The sequence below is a fragment of the Phocoena phocoena genome, chromosome 2 (genome assembly GCF_963924675.1).
Source record: "Phocoena phocoena chromosome 2, mPhoPho1.1, whole genome shotgun sequence".
In the NCBI taxonomy this organism is placed as follows: Eukaryota; Metazoa; Chordata; class Mammalia; order Artiodactyla; family Phocoenidae; genus Phocoena; species Phocoena phocoena.
This window is the reverse complement of record NC_089220.1, coordinates 124,087,419-124,108,263: the sequence shown is the minus strand read 5'-3', so window position 1 is coordinate 124,108,263 and position 20,845 is coordinate 124,087,419. Positions and strand designations below refer to the sequence as shown.

Genomic DNA, 20,845 nt, shown 5'->3' with positions numbered 1-20,845 from the left:
GGCTCAGTAGTTGTGACTCGTGGGATCTGGAACACAGGCTCAGTAGTTGTGGTCCATGGGTTTAGTTGCTCCACAGCATGTGGGATCTTCTCAGACCAGGGCTCGAACCTATGTCACCTGCATTGGCAGGTGGATTCTTAACCACTGAGCCACCGTGAAAGACATTTTTAACCAGCACTGGTGTTATAAGTAGGGATGTAGACACTCTCATACACATACCAGTGTTTAGTTAAAAACTTCCACTTACATATGTATAACTTTCTTCAAATATATTGCCCACAAATCAAACGTAACATGTATATAATTTCCTTCAAGTAAGTTATTTATACTATAACTTCATGGTGGTGTCAGCCAATCGCTATACAAAAATGTGACTGTGCTGCCTCCCAGTGGCCATTCAAGGAATAGCTGTATATACAATCACGTTTTCAAACTGACATTCTCAGACCCTGCAGCTACACTGTATTGAGAGAAAGTTAATAAACAAACAAGGACCTTCAAGATGGCGGAGGAGTAAGACTTGGAGATCACATTCCTCCCCACAAATACATCAAAAATACATCTACATGTGCAACAACTCCTGCAGAACACATACTGAACACTGGCAGAAGACCACAGACTTCCCAAAAGGCAAGAAAATCCCCATGTACCTGGCCGTGTGGCTGACAGCGTCTTGGTGCTCTGGCCTTGTGTCAGGCCTGAGCCTCTGAGATGGGAGAGCCGAGCCCCGGACATTGGACCACCAGAGACCTCCCAGTCACACATAATATCAATCAGCAAGAGATAGCCCAGAGATCTCCATCTCAAGGCTAAGACCCAGCTCCACCCAACGGTCAGCAAGCTCCAGTGCTGGACGTCCCATGCCAAACAGCTAGCAAGACAGGAACACAACCCCATCCATTAGCAGAGAGGCTGCCTAAAATCAAACTAATTTCACAGACACCCCAAAACACACCACCAGACGTGGACCTGCCCACCAGAAAGACAAGATCCAGCCCCATCCACTAGAGCACAGGCATCAGTCCCCTCCACCAGGAAGCCTACACAAGCCACTGAACCAACCTCACCCACTGGGGGCAGACACCAAAAGCAACAGGAACTACAAACCTACAGCCTGTGAAAAGGAGACCCCAAACACAGTAAGTTAAACAAAATGGGAAGACAGAGAAATATGCAGCAGATGAAGGAGCAAGTTTTACAAAACCCACCAGACCAAACAAATGAAGAGGTAATAGGCAGTCTACCTGAAAAAGATTTCAGAATAATGATAGTAAAGATGATACAAAATCTTGGAAACAGAATGGAGAAAATACAAGAAACATTTAACAAGGAACTACAACAACTAAAGAGCAAGCAAACAATGATGAACAACATAACAAATGAAATTAAGAATTCTCTAGAAGGAATCAATAGCAGAATAATGGAGACAGAAGAACGGATAAGTGACCTGGAAGATAAAATAGTGGAAATAACTACTGCAGAGCAGAATAAAGAAAAAAGAATCAAAAGAATTGAGGACAGTATCAGAGACCTCTGGGACATTAAACACACAGACATTCGAATTATAAGGGGTCCCAGAAGAAGAAGAGAAAAAGAAAGGGTCTAAGAAAATATTTGAAGAGATTAGAGATTAGAGTCAAAAAATATTTCCCAAAAAATAGCCACCTAAGTCCAGGTGGCTATTTCCTTCCCCTAATATGGGAAAGGAAATTGTCAATCAAGTCCAGGAAGCAGAGAGTCCCATACAGGATAAATCCAAGGAGAAACATGCCAAGACACATATTAATCAAACTATCAAAAATTAAATACAAACAAAAAATATTAAAAGCAGCAAGGGAAGATCAGGAAACTTCCATAAGCCTCTCAGATAGCTTCATCCACCACAGGGCAGACAGCAGAAGCAAGAAGAACTACAATCCTGCAGCCTGTGGAACAAAAAGCACAGTCATAGAAAGATAGACACGATGAAAAAGCAGAGGGCTATGTACAAGATGAAGGAACAAGATAAAACCCCAGAAAAACAACTAAATGAAACAGAGATAGGCAATCTTCCAGAAAAAGAATCCAGAATAATGATAGTGAAGATGATCCACGACCTCGGGAAAAGCATGGAGGCAAAGATCGAGAAGATGCAAGAAATGTTTAACAAAGATCTAGAAGAATTAAAGGACAAACAGAGGTGAAAAATACAATAACTGAAATGAAAATTACACTAGAAGGAATCAATAGCAGAATAGCTGAGGCAGAAGAACGGATAAAAGTGACCTGGAAGACAGAATGGTAGAATTCACTGCTGTGGAACAGAATAAAGAAAAAAGAATGAAAAGAAATGAAGACAGCCTAAGAGACCTCTGGGACAACATTAAACACAACAACATTCGTGTTAAAGGGGTCCCAGAAGGAGAACAGAGAAGGACCCAAGAAAGTATTTGAAGAGATTAGAGTAGAAAAATTCCCTAACATGGGAAAGGAAATAGCCACCTAAGTCCAGGAAGCACAGAGAGTCCCATACAGGATAAACCCAAGGAGAAACATGCCAAGACACACAGTAATAAAATTGGCAAATATTAAAGACAAAGAAAATTTATTGAAAGCAGAAAGGGAAAAACGACAAATTGTTTAAGTATAAGTATATCATGTCACTCCCATAAGGTTAACAGCTGATTCCTCAGCAGAAACTCTACAAGCTAGAAGGGAGTGGCATGATATACTTAAAGTGATGAAAGGGAAGAACCTACAACCAAGATTACTCTACCCAGCAAGGATCTCATTCAGATTTGATGGAGAAATTAAAACCTTTACAGACAAGCAAAAGCTAAGAGAATCCAGCACCACCAAACCAGCTTTACAACAAATACTAAAGGACCTTCTCTAGGCAGGAAGCACAAGAGAAGGTAAAGACCTACAATAACAAACCCAAAACAATTAAGAAAAAGGTAAAAGGAGCATACATATCAATAATTACCTTGAATGTAAATGGATTAAATATTCCAGCCAAAAGATATAGACTGCCTGAATGGATACAAAAACAAGACCCATTTATATGCTGTCTACAAGAAACCCACTTCAGACCTAGGGACACATACTGAATGAAAGTGAGGGGATGGAAAAATATATTCCGTGCAATGGAAATCAAAAAAAAGCTGTAGTAGCAATTTTCAAATCAGAAAAAATAGACTTTAAAATAAAGACTATTCTAAGAGACAAAGAAGGAAACTACATAATTATCAAGGGATCAATCCAAGAAGATATAACAGTTGTAAATATTTACGCACCCAAAATAGGAGCACCTCAATACATAAGGCAACTGCTAACAGCTCTAAAAGAGGAAATCAACAGTAACACAGTAATAGTGGGGGACTTCAACACCTCATTTACACCAATGGACAGATCACCCAAACACAAAATTAATAAGGAAAAACAAGCTTTAAATGACACAATAGACCAGATAGATATAATTGATATTTATAGGACATTCCACCCAAAAAGAGCAGATTATACTTTCTTCTCAAGTGTGCATGGAACATTCTCCAGGATAGATCGTATCTTGGGTAACAAATCAAACCGCAGTAAATTTAAGAAAACTGAAATCATATCAAGCATTTTTCTGAATGCAATGTTATGAGATTGGAAATCAATTACAGGGAAAAAACATAAAAAACACAAACACATGCAGGCTAAACAATACATTACTAAATAACCAAGAGATCACTGAAGAAATCAAAGAGGAAATAAAAAAATACCTACAGACAAATGACAATGAAAACATGATGATCCAAAACCTATGGGATGCACCAAAAGCAGTTCTAAGAGGGAAGTTTATAGCTATACAAGCCTACCTTAAGAAACAAGAAAAATTTCAAATAAACAATCTAACCTTACACCTAAAGGAACTAGAGAAAGAAGAACAAACAAAACCCAAAGTTAGCAGAAGGAAAGAAATCATAAAGATCAGAGTAGAAATAAATGAAATAGAAACAAAGAAAACAATAGCAAAGATCAATAAAACTAAAAAGCTGGTTCTTTGAGAAGAGAAACAAAATTGATAAACCATTAGCCAGACACATCAAGAGAAAGAGGGAGAGGACTCAAATCAATAAAATTAGAAATGAAAAAGGAGAAGTTACAACAGACACCGCAGAATTACAAAGCATTCTAAGAGACTACTACAAGCAACTCTATGCCAATAAAATGGACAACCTGGAAGAAATGGACAAAAATCTTAGAAAGGTATAACCTTCCAAGATGGAACCAGAAAGAAATAGAAAATATGAACAGACCAATCCCAAGTAATGAAATTGAAACTGTGATTAAAAATCTTCCAACAAACAAAAGTCCAGGACCACATGGCTTCACAGGTGAATTCTATCAAACATTTAGAGAAGAGTTAACACCCATCCTTCTCAAACTCTTCCAAAAAATTATAGACGAAGGAAAACTCCCAAACTCATTCTATGAGGCCACCATCACCCTGATACCAAAACCAGACAACGATACGACAAAAAAAAAAAGAAAATTACAGGCCAATATCACTGATGAATATAGATGCAAAAATCCTCAACAAAATACTAGCAAACAGAATCCAACAACACATTAAAATGATCATACACCATGATCAAATGGGATTTACTCCAGAGATGCAAGATTTCTTCATTATATGCAAATCAATCAATGTGATGCACCATATTAACAAATTGAAGAATAAAAACCATATGTTCATCTCAATAGATGCAGAACAAGCTTCTGACAAAATTCAACACCCATTTATGATAAAAAAAAAAACTCTCCAGAAAGTGGGCATAAAGGGAACCTACTTCAACATATTAAAGGGCATATATGACAAACCCACAGCAAACATCATCCTCAATGGTGAAAAACTGAAAGCACTTCCTCTAAGATCAGGAACACGACAAGGATGTCCACTCTCAGCACTGTTATTCAACATAGTTTTGGAAGTCCTAGACATGGCAATCAGAGAAGAAAAAGAAATAAAAGGAATCCAAATTGGAAATGAAGAAGTAAAACTGTCACTGTTTGCAGATGACATGATACTATACATAGAGAATCCTAAACATGCCACCAGAAAACTACTAGAGCTAATCAATGAATTTGGTAAAGTTGCAGAGTACAAAATTAATGCACAGAAATCTCTTGCATTCCTATACACTAATGATGAAAAATCTGAAAGAGAAATTAAGGAAACACTCCCACTTATCATTGCAACAAAAAGAATAAAATACCTAGGAATACACCTACCTAAGGGGCTTTCCTGGTGGCGCAGTGGTTGAGAGTCCACCTGCCGATGCAGGCAGGTGATGCGGGTTCGTGCCCCAGTCCGGGAGGATCCCACATGCTGCGGAGCGCCTGGGCCCGTGGGCCATGGCCACTGAGCCTGCGCATCTGGAGCCTGTGCTCCGCAGCGGGAGGGGCCACGGCAGTGAGAGGCCCGTGTACTGCAAAATAAAAAAAAACCTACCTAGGGAGACAAAAGACCTGTATGCAGAAAACTATAAGACACTGATGAAAGAAATTAAAGATAATACCAACAAATGGAGAGATATACCATCTTCTTGGATTGGAAGAATCAATATTGTGAAAATGACTATACTACCCAAAGCAATCTACAGATACAATGCAGTCCCTATCAAATTACCAATCACATTTTTCAAAGAACTAGAACATAAAAGTTCACAATTTGTATGGAGACACAAAAGACCCCGAATAGCCAAAGCAGTCTTGAGGGAAAAATAACGGAGCTGGCGGAATCAGACTCCCTGACTTCAGACTATACTACAAAGCTACAGTAATGAAGACAATATGATACTGGCACAAAAACAGAAATATAGATCAATGGAACAGGATATAAAGCCCAGAGATAAACCCACACACCTATTGTCAACTAATCTATGACAAAGCAGGCAAGGATATACAATGGAGAAAAGACAGTCTCTTCAATAAGTGGTGCTGGGAAAAGTGGACAGCTACATGTAAAAGAATGAAATTAGAACACTCCCTGACACCATACACAAAAATAAACTCAAAATGGATTAGAAACCTAAATGTAAGACTGGGCACTATAAAACTCTTAGAAGAAAACTAGGAAGAACACTCTTTGACATAAATCACAGCAAGATATTTTTTGATCCATCTCCTAGAGTAATGGAAATAAAAACAAAAACAAACAAATGGGACCTGATGAAACTTAAAAGTTTTTGCACAGCAAAGGAAACCATAAACAAGACAAAAAGACAACCCTCAGAATGGGAGAAAATATTTGCAAATGAATCATTGGACAAAGGATTAATCTCCAAAATCTATAAACAGCTCATGCAGCTCAATATTAAAAAAAACAAACAACCTGATCCAAAAATGAGCAGAAGACCTAAATAGACATTTCTCCAAAGAAGACATACAGATGGCCAAGAAGCACATGAAAAGTTGCTCAACATCACTAATCATTAGAGAAATGCAAATCAAAACTACAGTGAGGTATCACCTCACACCAGTCAGGATGGGCATCATCAGAAAATCTACAAACAACAAATGCTGGAGAGGGGTTGTAGAAAAGGGAACCCTCTTGCACTGTTGGTGGGAATGTAAATTGATACAGCTACTATGGAGAACAGTATGGAGGTTCCATAAAAAACTAGAACTACCATATGATCCAGCAATCCCACTACTGGGCATATACCCAGAGAAAACCATAATTCAAAAAGACACATGCACTGCAATGTTCATTGAAGCACTATTTACAATAGCCACGTCATGGAAGCAGCCTAAATGCCCATCGACAGGCGAATGGATAAAAAAAATGTGGTACATATATACAATGGAATATTACTCAGCCATAAAAAGGAGCAAAATTGGGTCATTTGTAGAGATGTGGATGCATCTAGAGACTGTCATACAGAATGAAGTAGGTCAGAAAGAAAAAACAAATATCGTATATTAACGCATATATGTGGAACCTAGAAAATGGCACAGATGAACCGGTTTGCAGAGCAGAAATTGAGACACAGAAGTAGAGAAAAAACGTATGGACACCAAGGGGGGAAAGCGGCTTGGGGGTGGTGGTGGTGGTGGTGGTGGTGCTGGTGTGACGAATTGGGAGACTGAGTTGATATGTATACACTGATGTATATAAAATGGATGACTAATCAGAACCTGCTGTATAAAAAGATAAAATTAAATTTAAAAATAAGCAGCAAATGAAAAGCAACAAATAACATCCAAGGGAATCCCCATAAGGTTAACAGCTGATCTTTCATCTAAAGCTCTGCAAGCCAGAAAGCAGTAGCAGGACATTTTTAAAGTGATGAAGGGGAAAAACCTACAGCCAAGATTATTCTACCCAGCAAGGATCTCATTCAGATTTGACAGAGAAATTAAAATCTTTACAGACAGGCAAAAGTTAAGAGAATTCAGCACCACCAAACCAGCTTTACAGCAAATGCTAAAGGAACTTCTCTAGCTGGGAAACACAAGAGAAGAAAAGGACCTACAAAAACAAACCCAAAACAATTAAGAAAATGGTAATAGGAATATGCATATTGATAATTACCTTAAGTGTGAATGGATTAAATGCTCCAACCAAAAAACAGGCTCACTGAATGGATTCCAAAACAACACCTGTATATATGCTTTCTACAGGAAATGAACTTCAGACCTAGGGACACATACAGACTGAAAGTGGGGGTATGGAAAAGGATATTCTATGCAAATGGAAATCAAAAGAGGGCTGGAGTAGAAATTCTCATATCAGACAAAATAGACATTAAAATAAAGACTATTACAAGAGACAAAGAAGGACACTACATAATGATAAAGGGATAGATCCAAGAAGAAGATATAACAATTGTAAATATTTATGTACCCAACATAGGAGCACCTCAATACATAAGACAAATGCTAACAGTAATAAAAGGGGGAAATCAATAGTAATACAATCATAGTAGGGGACTTTAACCCCCCACTTTCACCAATGGACAGATCATCCAAAATTAAAATAAATAAGGAAACATAAGCTTTAAATGATACATTAAACAAGATGCACTTAATTGATATAGGATATTCCATCCAAAAACAACAGAATACACATTTTTCTCAAGTGCTCATGGAACATTCTCCAGGATAGATCATATCTTGGGTCACAAATCAAGCCATGGTAAATTTTAAAAACTTGAAATAGTATCATGTATCTTTTCTGACCAGAATGCTATGAGACTACATATAAATTACAGAAAAAATGGTAAAAAATACAAACAGATGGAGGCTAAAAAATATGCTACCAAATAAGCAAGAGATCACTAAAGAAATCAAAGAGGAAATCAAAAAATACCTAAAAACAAATGAAAATGAAAACACGACGACCCAAAACCTATGGAATGTAGCAAAAGCAGTTCTAAGAGGGAAGTTTATAGCAATACAGTCCTACCTCAAGAAATAAGAAAAGTCTCAAATAAACAACCTAACTTTACACAAAAGCAAATTAGAGAAGGAAGACCAGAAAAAAATGAACGTTAGCAGAAGGAAAGAAATCATAAAGATCAGAGCAGAAATAAATGAAAAAGAAATGAAGGAAACAATAGCAAAGATCAATAAAACTAAAAGTTGATTCTTTGAGAAGATAAACAAAATTGATAAACCATTAGCGAGACTCATCAAGAAAAAAAGGGAGAAGACTCAAATCAGCAGAATTAGAAATGAAAAAGGAGAAACAACAACTGACACTGCAGAAATACAAAGGGTCATGAGAGACTACTACAAGTAACTATATGCCAATAAAATGGACAACCTGGAAGAAATGGACACATTCTTAGAAAAGTACAACCTTCCGAGACTGAACCAAGAAGAAATAGAAAATATAAACAGACCAATCACAAGCACTGAAATTAAAAGTGTGATTAAAAATCTTCCAACAAACAAAAGCCCAGCACCAGATGGCTTCACGGGCAAATTCTATCAAACCTTTAGAGAAGAGCTAACACTTATCCTTTTCAAACTCTTCCAAAATATAGCAGAGGAAGGAACACTCCCAAACTAATTCTACAAGGCCACCATCATCCTGATACCAAAACCAAAGATGTCACAAAGAAAGAAAACTACAGGCCTGTATCACTGATGAACATAGATGCAAAAATCCTCAACAAAATAGTAGCAAACAGAATCCAACAGCACATTAAAAGGATCATACACCATGATCATCTGGGGTTTATCTCAGGAATGCAAGGATTCTTCAATATATGCAAATCAACCAATGTGATACACCATATTAACAAACTGAAGAATAAAAGCTATATGATAATCTCAATAGATGCAGAAAAAGCTTTCAACAAAATTCAACACCCATTTTTGATAAAAACCCTCTAGAGAGTACGCATAGACAGAAGTTACCTCAACATAATAAAGGCCATATACAAGAAACCCACAGGCAACATTGTTCTCAATGGTGAAAAACTGAAACCATTTCCTCTAAGATCAGGAACAAGACAAGGCTGCCCATTCTCACTGCTGTTATCCAACATAGTTTTGTAAGTTTTAGCCACAGCAATCAGAGAAGAAAAAGAAATAAAAGAAATCCAAATTGGAAAAGAAGAAGTAAAACTCACCGTTTTCAGATGACATGATACTATATTAGAGAATCCTAAACATGCTACCAGAAAACTAATAGAGCTAATCAGTGAACTTGGTAAAGTAGCAGGATACAAAATTATTGCACAGAGATCTCTTGCATTCCTATACATTAATGATGAAAAATCTGAAAGAGAACTTTAAGAAACACTCCCATTTACCACTGCAACAAAAAGAATAAAATACCTGGGAATAAACCTACCTACAGAGGCAATAGACCTTTATGCAGAAAACTATAAGACACTGATGAAAGACATTAAAGGCGACACAAGTAGATGGAGAGATATACCATGTTCTTTGATTGGAAGAATCAGTATTGTAAAAATGACTATACTACCCAAAGCAATCTACAGATTCAATGCAATCCCTATCAAACTACCAATGGCATTTTTCACAGAATTAGAACAAAAAATTTCACGATTTGTATGGAGACACAAAAGACCCCAAATAGCCAAAGCAATATTGAGACAGAAAAATGGAGATGGAGAAAGCAGTCTCCCTGACTTCAGACTATACTACAAAGCTACAGCAATCAAGACAGTATGGTACTGGCACTAAAATAGAAATATAGATCAATGGAACAGCATAGAAAGACCAGAGATAAACCCACGCACATATGGTCACCTTATCTTTGATAAAGGAAGCAAGAAATACAATGTAGAAAAGACAGCCCTTCAATAAGTGGTCCTGGGAAAAATGGACACTTACATGTAAAAGAATGAAATTAGAACACTCCCTAACACTGTATACAAAAATAAAGTCAAAATGGAATCAAGACCTAAATGTAAGGCCAGACACTATAAAACACTTAGAGGAAAACATAGGCAGAACACTCTATGACATAAATCACAGCAAGATCCTTTTTGACCCACCTCCTAGAGTAATGGAAATAAAAACAAAAATAAACAAATGGGAGGGACCTAATGAAACTTCAAAGCTTTTGCACAGCAAAGGAAACCATAAACAAGACCAAAAGACAACCCTCAGAATGGAAGACAATATTTGCAAACGAAGCAACTGACAAAGGATTAATCTCCAAAATATACAAGCAGCTCATGCAGCTCAGTATCAAAAAAACAAACAAACTAATCCAAAAATGGGCAGAAGACCTAAATAGACACTTCTCCAAAGAAGACATACAGATGGCCAAGAAGCACAAGAAAAGCTGCTCAACTTCACTAATTATTAGAGAAATGTGGATCAAAACTACAATGAGGTATCACCTTCACACCAGTCAGAACGGCCATCTTAAAAAAATCTACAAACGATAAATGCTGGAGAGGGTGCTGAGAAAAGGGAACCCTCTTGCACTGTTGGTAGGAATGTAAATTGATACAGCCACTATGGAGAACACTATGGAGGTTCCTTAAAGAAGTAAAACTAGAACTACCATATGACCCAGCAATCCCACTACTGGGCATATACCCTGAGAAAACCATAATTCAAAATGAGTCAAGTACCACAATGTTCATTGCAGCACTATTTACAATAGCCAGGCCATGGAAGCAGCCTAAATGTCCATTGACAGAAGAATGGATAAAGAAGATGTGGCACATATATACAATGGAATATTACTCAGCCACAGAAAGAAAGGAAATTGAGTTATTTGTAGTGAGGTGGATGGACCTAGAGTGTGTCATACAGAGTGAAGTAAGTCAGAAAGAGAAAAACATATGCTTACACACATACATGCAATCTAAAAAAAAAAAAAAAACCAAAGGTTCTGATGAACCTAGGGGCAGGACAGAAATAAAGACACAGGCGTATAGAATGGACTTGAGGACACAGGGAGTGGGAAGGGTAAGCCGGGACGAAGTGTGAGAGTAGCATTGACATATATACACTACGAAATATAAAATAGATGGCTAGTGGGAAGCAGCCGCAGAGCACAGGGAGATCAGCTCAGTGTTTTGTGACCACCTAGAGAGGTAGGATAAGGAGGGTGGGAGGGAGATGCAAGAGTGAGGGAATATGGGGATATATGTATACATGTAGTTGATTCACTTTGTTATATAGCATAAACTAACACAACATTTTAAAGCAATTATACTACAACAAAGATGTTTAAAAAAAAGAAATGAACAAATAGTGGTTCTAAGAGATTAAAGTAGAACAACAAAATACTCATGACCGCTCTATGATCAAGTTCAGACTCGACCTTAAGTGAGCCTAACTCCAAATTCCATGCTCTTTTCTCTTCCTATCACCCCAATTCAAAGCAGTGTTTTTCACTAATAATGAAAATCTAAACAGGGTGTAAACAATCATAAAATATGCCTTTCTCAAAATAAAAATAGCATGGGGGAATTCATAGTGTGCCAGAGTGACAATGCAGAGTGACCCCACTCTGTCCAGTGCTCTTTTCCCAAGCGCAGGGCATTCTATTACCCATGATGGCACAGTCGCCGGCACTCTCAAATGTCTGCCCACAGGCGTGGACATGGTGATCCTGGGTGGAACAGCAGCCAGGTTTTCTGATACCATGTTGTACTAGCACAGCCTGCCTTCTAGTAATTCCTTTCTTGCCTGTTGTGGTTTCCTACACCAGAAACTAAGTAAGAGAGATTGGCTCTTCTGCCAGGGACCCAAAGGCCAGGGGAATAAGCCCTAAGGTGGTTCTCACAAGAGTCTGCACCTTCCAAGGGTGCGGAGGAAATGGAGATGAGAGCTGGTCACTATCTCCCAGTTCACTTGTTATAAAAAAAATGTGTCATGAGATTTGGCAGGTGCCCTGAGAGATGTGGTCACCCAGGACTGCTTGGGCTTGCTGGGGAGTGAAATCAGAACTTGCTGCTACTCAATGATGACCTAAAGTTCTACCCAGCAAAAAAACCAAACAATTAGCAAGCATGGCCAGAAAGACAGTCATTCAGTCCTTGGGTGGACTGAAGTCAGGCTCTGGGTTCTGTGCCTCTTCCTTCTCCAGCTCTGGCAAGGATGACCGAGGAGACTGCTGTGCTGAGGGTCCCCTTGAGGTTGCCTGGCCACCAGCCTGACATCTGAAGCACAACTCTGGGGATGGTTCTATAAAACATATCATTTTGTTTGCTACAAGAACATCCTGGAAGAAACTGCTTGGTACTTTACGTGTTCTCTGCTTGACAGTCCAACAGGAAATGTCTGTCACTTTCTTTGGGCTTACGCTGAACAGCTACTGACTTTTATCATTAGATCCTGTAAACAGATTACACATGGGTGGTAGAAAGTTCTTCAGAACTGAAATTGTAGATCACTTCCAGGCAAGCACCTAATAAGGCTTTTTAGAAAAGACATTTTGGGAGCAAATGGCATCAATGGCTTATGTTTCCTTGGCTTTTTTGGAATCACCTATTTAAAGAATTCCATCCATCTGAATTGTGTGTGTTTTTGAATATTACCTTAAATGATTTCTGGAGCATGGTGGGGATTTTACATAAATGAATCCCTCCCATGTACCATAATCGCTATAGAGTTATTTTTTAGAAGCTGCTAACAGTACTTTTTCAGACATTTCTCAACATTTGTCTCAGGTTAAAACAACATCTGTCTCAGGTTAAAACAACATTTGTCTCACGTGAACCCTAGTTTGTTCTTCATGTTCATGTTCCATCTTTTTAGGTAGGTCCAAAGTCTGAATAAAAATTTTTAAATATAATTTTAGTTGAAGACTGTATGGAATTTTTATATTTTTTCCAATGTTTGGTATCATAAGCCATATGACAATAGAAACCTTTGTGCATAAAGCTTAGTCCTTATTCCTAATTATTTCCTTAAGATGGACATTACGTAGAAATTACTGGGTCAAAGTATATCACTGCTTTTATAAAGCTTGGCAGGAGTGACCCGGGTGCTAAACAGAAAGGCTGTACCTCTGGACGCTCAGTGACAGGGTGGGACCTGGATGGGGCTGTGTGTATGATCCGTCCTATCACCAGTTAATTCCTATTGCCATTTTGCTGTCTTTGCTAAATCAGTAGATTAAAATGCTATCAAATTACAGCTATAGCTCCATCATATTAAAATTCCTAACACTTTCAAATGGAACTATTTCCACTTTCCAAATGTTTTATAAGACTGAAAAAGAAAATTGGTCATCAACTTTGCAACTCATTAGCAGCAGGCTTCCTCTACATAAACAAGGACAAATTACTGCTGACAAGTTGCTCTGGGTCTCACCATCTTCCACATGACACTTTAACAAAGGTAAGACAAAGGCCATTATATGTCTAATAATGTTGCATCCCTCCAATTTTCAAATGTGGTAGATTAAACAAGGAAATTGCTCATACCTGAACTCAAATTCCTGCTGCCCCCCTCTCTAGCTGTGTGACCTTGGGCTGATTACCAAACAACTCTGAGCCTCAAGCTGTTTGTTGGTTAATGGAAATGGTGTCCCCTAGCTGGCTGGGCTGTCTGAGGACTGAAGGGCTGTCTGTGTTTGTGAAGTTGCCTGGTACACAGACACTCATTAAGAGGCCCCTCTGCTGCCTCTTCCCCTTCTAGACCAGGGGTTTATCTCAACATCCTGTCCAAGCAATTGTGCATGGGATGAAGCATCCCATTGTCTTAGGCGATGGACCTAACTGATCTCTGCAGGATAAGAACCAAGTGTGAATCAAGGGCAATAATCCATGGGGATCAGGGGTATTTTTATTCTATGAACGGAACGCAGAACGGTAGGCCCACACAGTGCCCCCACTGTGGGGACCCCTGGCATCCTCCAGGATGTGGAACTCATCTCCATACCTGCTCTCTGCTCACAGGGCTGAACAAAGTGCTCTTGATTTCATTGCCCAGGCTTCCTTTTCCATAGAATGATGGCAAAGGACTAACTGCTGACCCTTAAGATATTTCTCAGCTTTTCACATACTCTCTGCATGGAGAAGGCACTGTCTCAGACACTGATGTGATGTTCACAATTCTTGTCTCCCTCTATGGGTGAAACACCTCCCAGATCAATGTAGGGAAAAGGGAAGAGTGAGGACTGGAACAAAATGCCAAGGTGTGTGCACAGATCACTGATCAGAATCCTTATTGGGTTGTTATAAATCAGGACCTGTTGTCAAATAGGTTTGGGACACGATGTGCCAAAGCATTCCTCAAAATTATGTTAGGACATGCAGCCTCTGAAGATGACTGTATCAATATTATTTTTCACTATGATTATTCTTTTAAATATAAAGTTTATTGTGAAGAATTGTAACTAAGATAGAGAAATTCCAATAACAGCTACATAAATGCATGTGCTTTTTTTTTTTTAACTTGACTTTAGTGCCTTTTTTCTTTCTTTTCTGTTAATTTAAAAAATATTTTCTAAAGTCTACTTAGGCCCACCATGGAACCTGAAAAGCTATAAAGGAGTCTCTCTGACTGGTCAATTTATTGATTTACTCAGATGCAATGAATAGTTCAGAATTTTTTAAAAAAATGACTAATGATCATTTTAAATGAGAAGTACTAAATTTTAACCTCAGCATTTGAAATGTTATCAAACCATACAAGAAACAGACTTTTAAAATGTCAAAAGCGTTGCACAATTGCAACAAAAAAGCATTCTCCTTAGATTTTTAAAATAAAATTTCTTTTAAAATAAAATTTCCCTAACTTACATTATCTGGGTCACTCTTCCAAAGATGCCCTTGATCTGTACTTCCCTGGTGGTGCAATGGTTAAGAATCCGCCTGCCAATGTAGGGGACAGGGGTTTGATTCCTGGTCCAGGAAGATCCCACATGCTGCAGGGCAACTAAGCCGGTGGGCCAGAACTACTGAGCCCTCTCTCTAGAGCCCGTGAGCTGCAACTGCTGAGCCTGCACGCTTCATCTACTGATACTGCATGCTACAACTACTGAAGCCCAAGCGCCTAGAGCCCGGGCTCTGCAACAAGAGAGGCTACAACAACGAGAAGCCTGTGCACCACAACGAAGAGTAGCCCCACTCATGGCAACTAGAGAAAGCCCACGTGCAGCAACAAAGACCCAGCGCAGCCAGAAAAAAAAAACAACAAATATGCCCTTGATCTTCAATCAAAAAACAAATATAGATAAATACTATGAACCCATAGTAGCCCAAAGAAATAAGCTACATGGACATCAGTATAGGTAGGTCAAAAGGAAAAAATACCCATCACACACACGACAGAATCCTCAAACCAGCCCATCTCCTCTCGGCCCCACCCACCCCCACCCTTGCCCGGCAGCCCAGGGCACGACTCAGCACGCTCACCGCATGGTGTAGAGCAAAGTGCCATCATCCTCCAGCCGCAGCAGCTTGTTGGGTGTGGTCATGTTGTGGGCGATGGACTTCTTCCCATTGTGGAAGAAGGTGTCTGGAGTCCAGATTTTGCTGGCAAGGAGGTTGTTGAGAGGCAGGCGCTGCATGGGCCCTTTAAACCGAAGCCTTTCGTCTTTCCAGCTTTGTCGGAAAAACACATCTATGGTGTATTCCTAGTGCAAAGGGAGGCAACCAGGTGACAACTCAAGGAGAGGAGGCCCTGGGCCAGTGCCTTCAGGGTTTAGAGTGGTCTGGGTGGGGCCGCGCCTCGCACCTACCATTTCCGTGTCAGACACCGGGCCGAAGCTGGTGACGTAGATGTCTGTTCTCACCTGAGTGATACGCTCTGAAACACAGACACAGGTTCCTCACCAGGTCCCCAGCTCACAATTCAGAGGGACATAACTCAAGGTGGAGTAAAACGTGTCAAGGAGCCTATGTGGACTTGTCTTGCCAAAAAGGCAGAGAATGTCGAATTGTGCTTTAAGTAAATGTCCCTGCTAAAAATGCAAATAATGGAGGACTAAACATATTCTTCTGGGAATGTATTTGCTAGAAGGTCCCTCCTTACCTAATGGAGCAGGTTCAAATGTACCACATCTAAATCGGTTAGAGTCAAGGGCACCACACATGCCTGAAACGGCACATGATTCTCAGCACAAAATTAAGCCAGTTGTATCCTGAAAGCATATTTTACTATCCATTTAGTTTTATCAACTTTATAGTAAAAACTGTGATTATGGCGCTAGTGAAAAATTAAACCTGTAACATGCCATGGTGTGATGAGCACTTGCACTGAATAGTGGATTTCTGAAAAGGACTCGCATAGATGGGAGGGTATGACATTGATTTTAAAGTATTTCCTAACATAGGGTAACCTCCGCTTCAGTAACACCTAAGAAGTGGTTCCTCCTTAAGTGGACCAGAATGGCCTTACCATTATCTGGGGAGAAAAGGGAGTTTGCAGGGAGACCACTTCCCTTGGCTTCTTGCATCTGGAAAATGATAATAGGCAGAAGCCTTAGCAACACCACCAATTCAAACTCCTAGCAGGGAAGCTCTTTGAGGAATTGTTTGAACCACAGGAAACATGAGCTTGGTTTAAGCAAAAATTTCCCTTGGGCCTCGAGGGCCTCAGCCAAGGAGCATACACCAACCTCCGAGCCCAGGCCTCAGTCTGTTGTCGTAGCCATCCAGGAGCCCATCCAAGATCCTGGTGAATATTGTGATGTTGTCATTGGTTTCATCTTTTACAGAACTGGTTGGCATTTGTGAAAAGCTTTTTAATGGAGAAACAAAAGAAAGAGTTCAAACTTGTATTAATTATTTCTTACAAATTATTCTCAAAGTATAGAAACCACGGAATAACATGGTGACTTGTCTTGAAGGGAGGGCATCTGAGAATGATCTCTTGTACTACCCAGGTTATTGTTTTGCATAGATAAGCCTTATTCTTGAATATCTTGAATAACCCTAATTCTTGAATAGCCAGCCAGAGAATGCTGGCTCTGGGCTGGTCGCCCATCAACCTTACATGATGCTCAAAATCCATCCCTCCCAGATTCTGAAGAGCTGTTTTTGTCAATAGTGTAGCCATTTTAAAGACATATTAGTCACTGCACATGGACTAGCAGAGCCTAACCCACTCACAGGGTATTTCAGAAGTTTGGTTTAAACACAGAAAAACGGAGTCTTCATTTTGTTAGTGAGTCAACTGCAATAGGCTATGGGGTGTCGGGGGGACATTAAAAACTTTATCCAATTTGAAAGTAAGATTGGTGTGCCCAAATTTCCCTGTATCCTTAATTGGGAGCATTTGTGCTATGAGCATTAAGCAAGGACTGGAGCATATGGTGAAGGGACGACAGAGTCTGTGGGCTTCTGTACCATCAGCACTGCCAGCTGCCAGCACACTCGGCTCCAGCCAAAGCACAGGATGCAGGGAGCAGGAATTGTGAAGCCCAGGCTGAAAACCCTAGCTTTACGTGATGTCGCCTCAGAGCAGAGCCTCAGGGAGCACAGTGTCCTGTGTGACCCAACATGTCAACTTACGATAAAACCCTGAGAAGACGGGCAGAACCTTCTAGGAGGTTCACAGGAAGAACAGTCTAGTTTGTACAATTCAGTGAAGTTATCCAGGCCTCAAAAGTGTATGTTGATGGAGCAGCTGGAAATGAGAAATGGCCCTGAGCATATTTGGGCAAACCGAGGAAGTTATCTGGAGGGAAAGAAAGTCACAAGTCTAGAAGATGGTAACACACCTGAACATCATGGGTTCCACCTCAGGCATCCATTGCTGCTTTTTCAGAAGTGCAAATAGCAAGATATGTGTTATTACCAAGAACCTGACCTGCACATCTGGCTTGGCTTCAAGGGGAACTCAACCCAGCTGAGAGCCAGCTGTGGTCCCGAGAAGTCAGCACCCTTGGTACTTGGGAGAAGAACAGAGGGCTCCTGGGACCTCCCTGTAGTGCCTGATTGTGGGGCCCCACTGTGCTCATGCGCTTTCTCTTCCATGAAGTGGCTGGAATGGATGCTGAGCTCTGCCATCAGCAGGTGGATCTGAGGGCAGCACTGCTGTGTACCTTCCCCACCCACTTCTCAAAAATTGGTCATTTTCACTGACTGCATCTAAACAGATCAACTCTCTAATGGCCTAAAGTGACTCCCTTTTGAATGAGACACTATAAAGTTCTTTGGATCTAATTTTCCCATCACCATTAAAATGCATATTGTTGAAGCTCTAACAACCTAAAATTCAGTCCTGTTAGTATGGAGCCCACAGACACATACTTTTTTTACTCTGTGACTTAGTATTTAAAAATATTGAATTCCCTTTTCTCTGACATCTATTGTAGTTTCACACTTTAGAAAGACAAAGCACTCAGCTTTGAAGACCTAATGTCAGGACGAAGGGGTTTAACAGTCCTTCAAGTTTATGAAAGAAAGTCTGTGCACACGCCCAGCGGAACAACTATTGCTCAAACTAAATCTGACCTCAATGTCCACTTCGCATGGTGCTCATAACTCTCACCAGTTTGGTTATTCAATTCTGGGCTTGGTCCAAGTGTCCAATTTTTGGAAGGTCCCCATTGGCTCTTTAACTTAGAAGAGAGATGAAAGCATGCACACTAGTAGAACAGGCTTATCACTTGTATGTGGAATCTAAAAAAGCCAACTCGTAGAAACAGAGTAGAATGGTGGTAACCAGGGGCTGGGGGTGATGGAATTGGGGAGGTGTTATTTAAGGTTACAAACCTGAAACTAGAAGGTAAATGAGTTCTGGGGATCTAATGCACAGCATAGTAGTTATACTTAACAATACTGTGTTATAAACTTCAAAGTTACTAAGAGGCTAGATCTTAAGTGTTTCCACTTAAGGAAATGATAATTATGTGACATGATAGAGGTGTCAGCTAATGCTAAGGTGGTGATCATATTACAATATATAAATGTATCAAATCAACACACCCTAAACGTACACAATGTTATATATCAATTATATCTCAATAAAAAATGTAAAGTAAAGTCACAATGAGAAAAAAGAAAAGAAAAAGCATACTTTAATGTTTCAAGAACATTTTTAAAAACTATTACATCTGTTGTGAAAATGTTCTTAAATTATATTTGCTTTGAATAGCCTTGACTGCCCAGAGATAGAGACCATGGAGATGCCCACAGACCATGCAGTCCCAGTGCCTGTCTCCAGAACTGCCTCCCGGACACTCTGGTACACTGCTCCACCACTGACTCAGACAAACACCATTCCACATGGCTCTGAATCCTGCTTCACAAATACCCAAATCATTGCCAAAAGCAATGGGATAGCATGCAATGTCTAAGACTTCCAAAGCTCTTCTTCCACTTTTTGGCCAAAATTTTAAAAAGAGTTCAAATATATCTACACCCATTTACACATAATTACACTTTTCTTGCAGGAATTTCAATATCTGCCATCTTTTGCTGTAACTGCTTCTTCTATTTATCTGTGGACTTTTTTTTTTTTTTTAGAGAGGCCGTGGCTGGGGATTTGCAGTGATTTCTTCTCTATTTTTACTGAAGGTAGGCCCTAGGAGGTAGTAAATGGTTTCTAAAAAAGTCCTAAAAATGCCTGTCGGGGCAGGAGTAGAGGTTCCTCTCATGAACAACTGGGAAGTCCTCCTCAGTCCATAGATCCTCTTCAAAAACCATTCATCTGCAGCTCATTGTTACAAAATGCACTGTCTTCACTGCTACGGAGAGGAAGGCCCTTCCCTTACCACTGAAAGCAAATGACGTGCCAGCATACAGGAGACTCTCAGAGAGGTCTGGTGAACTTGCTCATGCATATCAAGTTATATAATCTTTACAGACTGCTTCTAATATACAGAGTGACTTCAGCTTGCTTTGTTCCATTTGAGCTAGGAAAACAAAATAACACACAAAGAGTGGGCTGTGCCTTCGGTGAGCAATTCCACGCAGTGAGCAAATCCACGAGTCCTCCAGGTGGAAACACAAGATGCCCTCAGACCTCTAAGGTACAGAAAGCAGGCTCCAGCTTGCATCTTCACTGTTCTGAGTAAAACCAAAGAGCTCTGCCGGCCCACAGGTAAGCTGTGAGTACACAGCTGCTTCCAGGATAAGCTGAAGGCTCTGATCTCAGGGGGAGCAGATTTTGTGAGCTGAGACTAGATCCATTATTTCTGAGAATGACCTTAGATAAAGTAGAAATGCTTGAAAAATTTGGTGATTTCCCCTTCAGCATCAGGATTAATGAACTAGGTTCTCTGAAAATAGGAACGATTTCCTTATAGTTACTGCCAGTTTTCTACAAACACATTTAGTTTATGAAACAGTTGCAATATTTTCAGATTGATGTTCCAGAAGAAGGATCATAAAGGAAATGTAGACCTAACCACACATGTTAAAACATCCTCATTTTTTATATCTTCCTACTCAGGTACAGGCCTATACAAAAGGCACAA

At 39.8% G+C, this 20,845-nt stretch overlaps 1 protein-coding gene across 1 annotated transcript in view; it reads right to left on the bottom strand.

The window, feature by feature from the left end:
- Positions 1–20,845, bottom strand: part of GABRA5 (gamma-aminobutyric acid type A receptor subunit alpha5) — a 102,842-nt gene that overhangs the window by 70,342 nt on the left and 11,655 nt on the right. The window contains exons 3-5 of the mRNA XM_065872652.1: positions 17,039–17,160; positions 16,160–16,227; positions 15,834–16,054 (exon numbers count right to left, since the gene is read on the bottom strand). Coding sequence (XP_065728724.1) covers positions 15,834–16,054; positions 16,160–16,227; positions 17,039–17,160 — 411 coding nt within the window. The remainder of the gene's footprint in view (positions 1–15,833; positions 16,055–16,159; positions 16,228–17,038; positions 17,161–20,845) is intronic.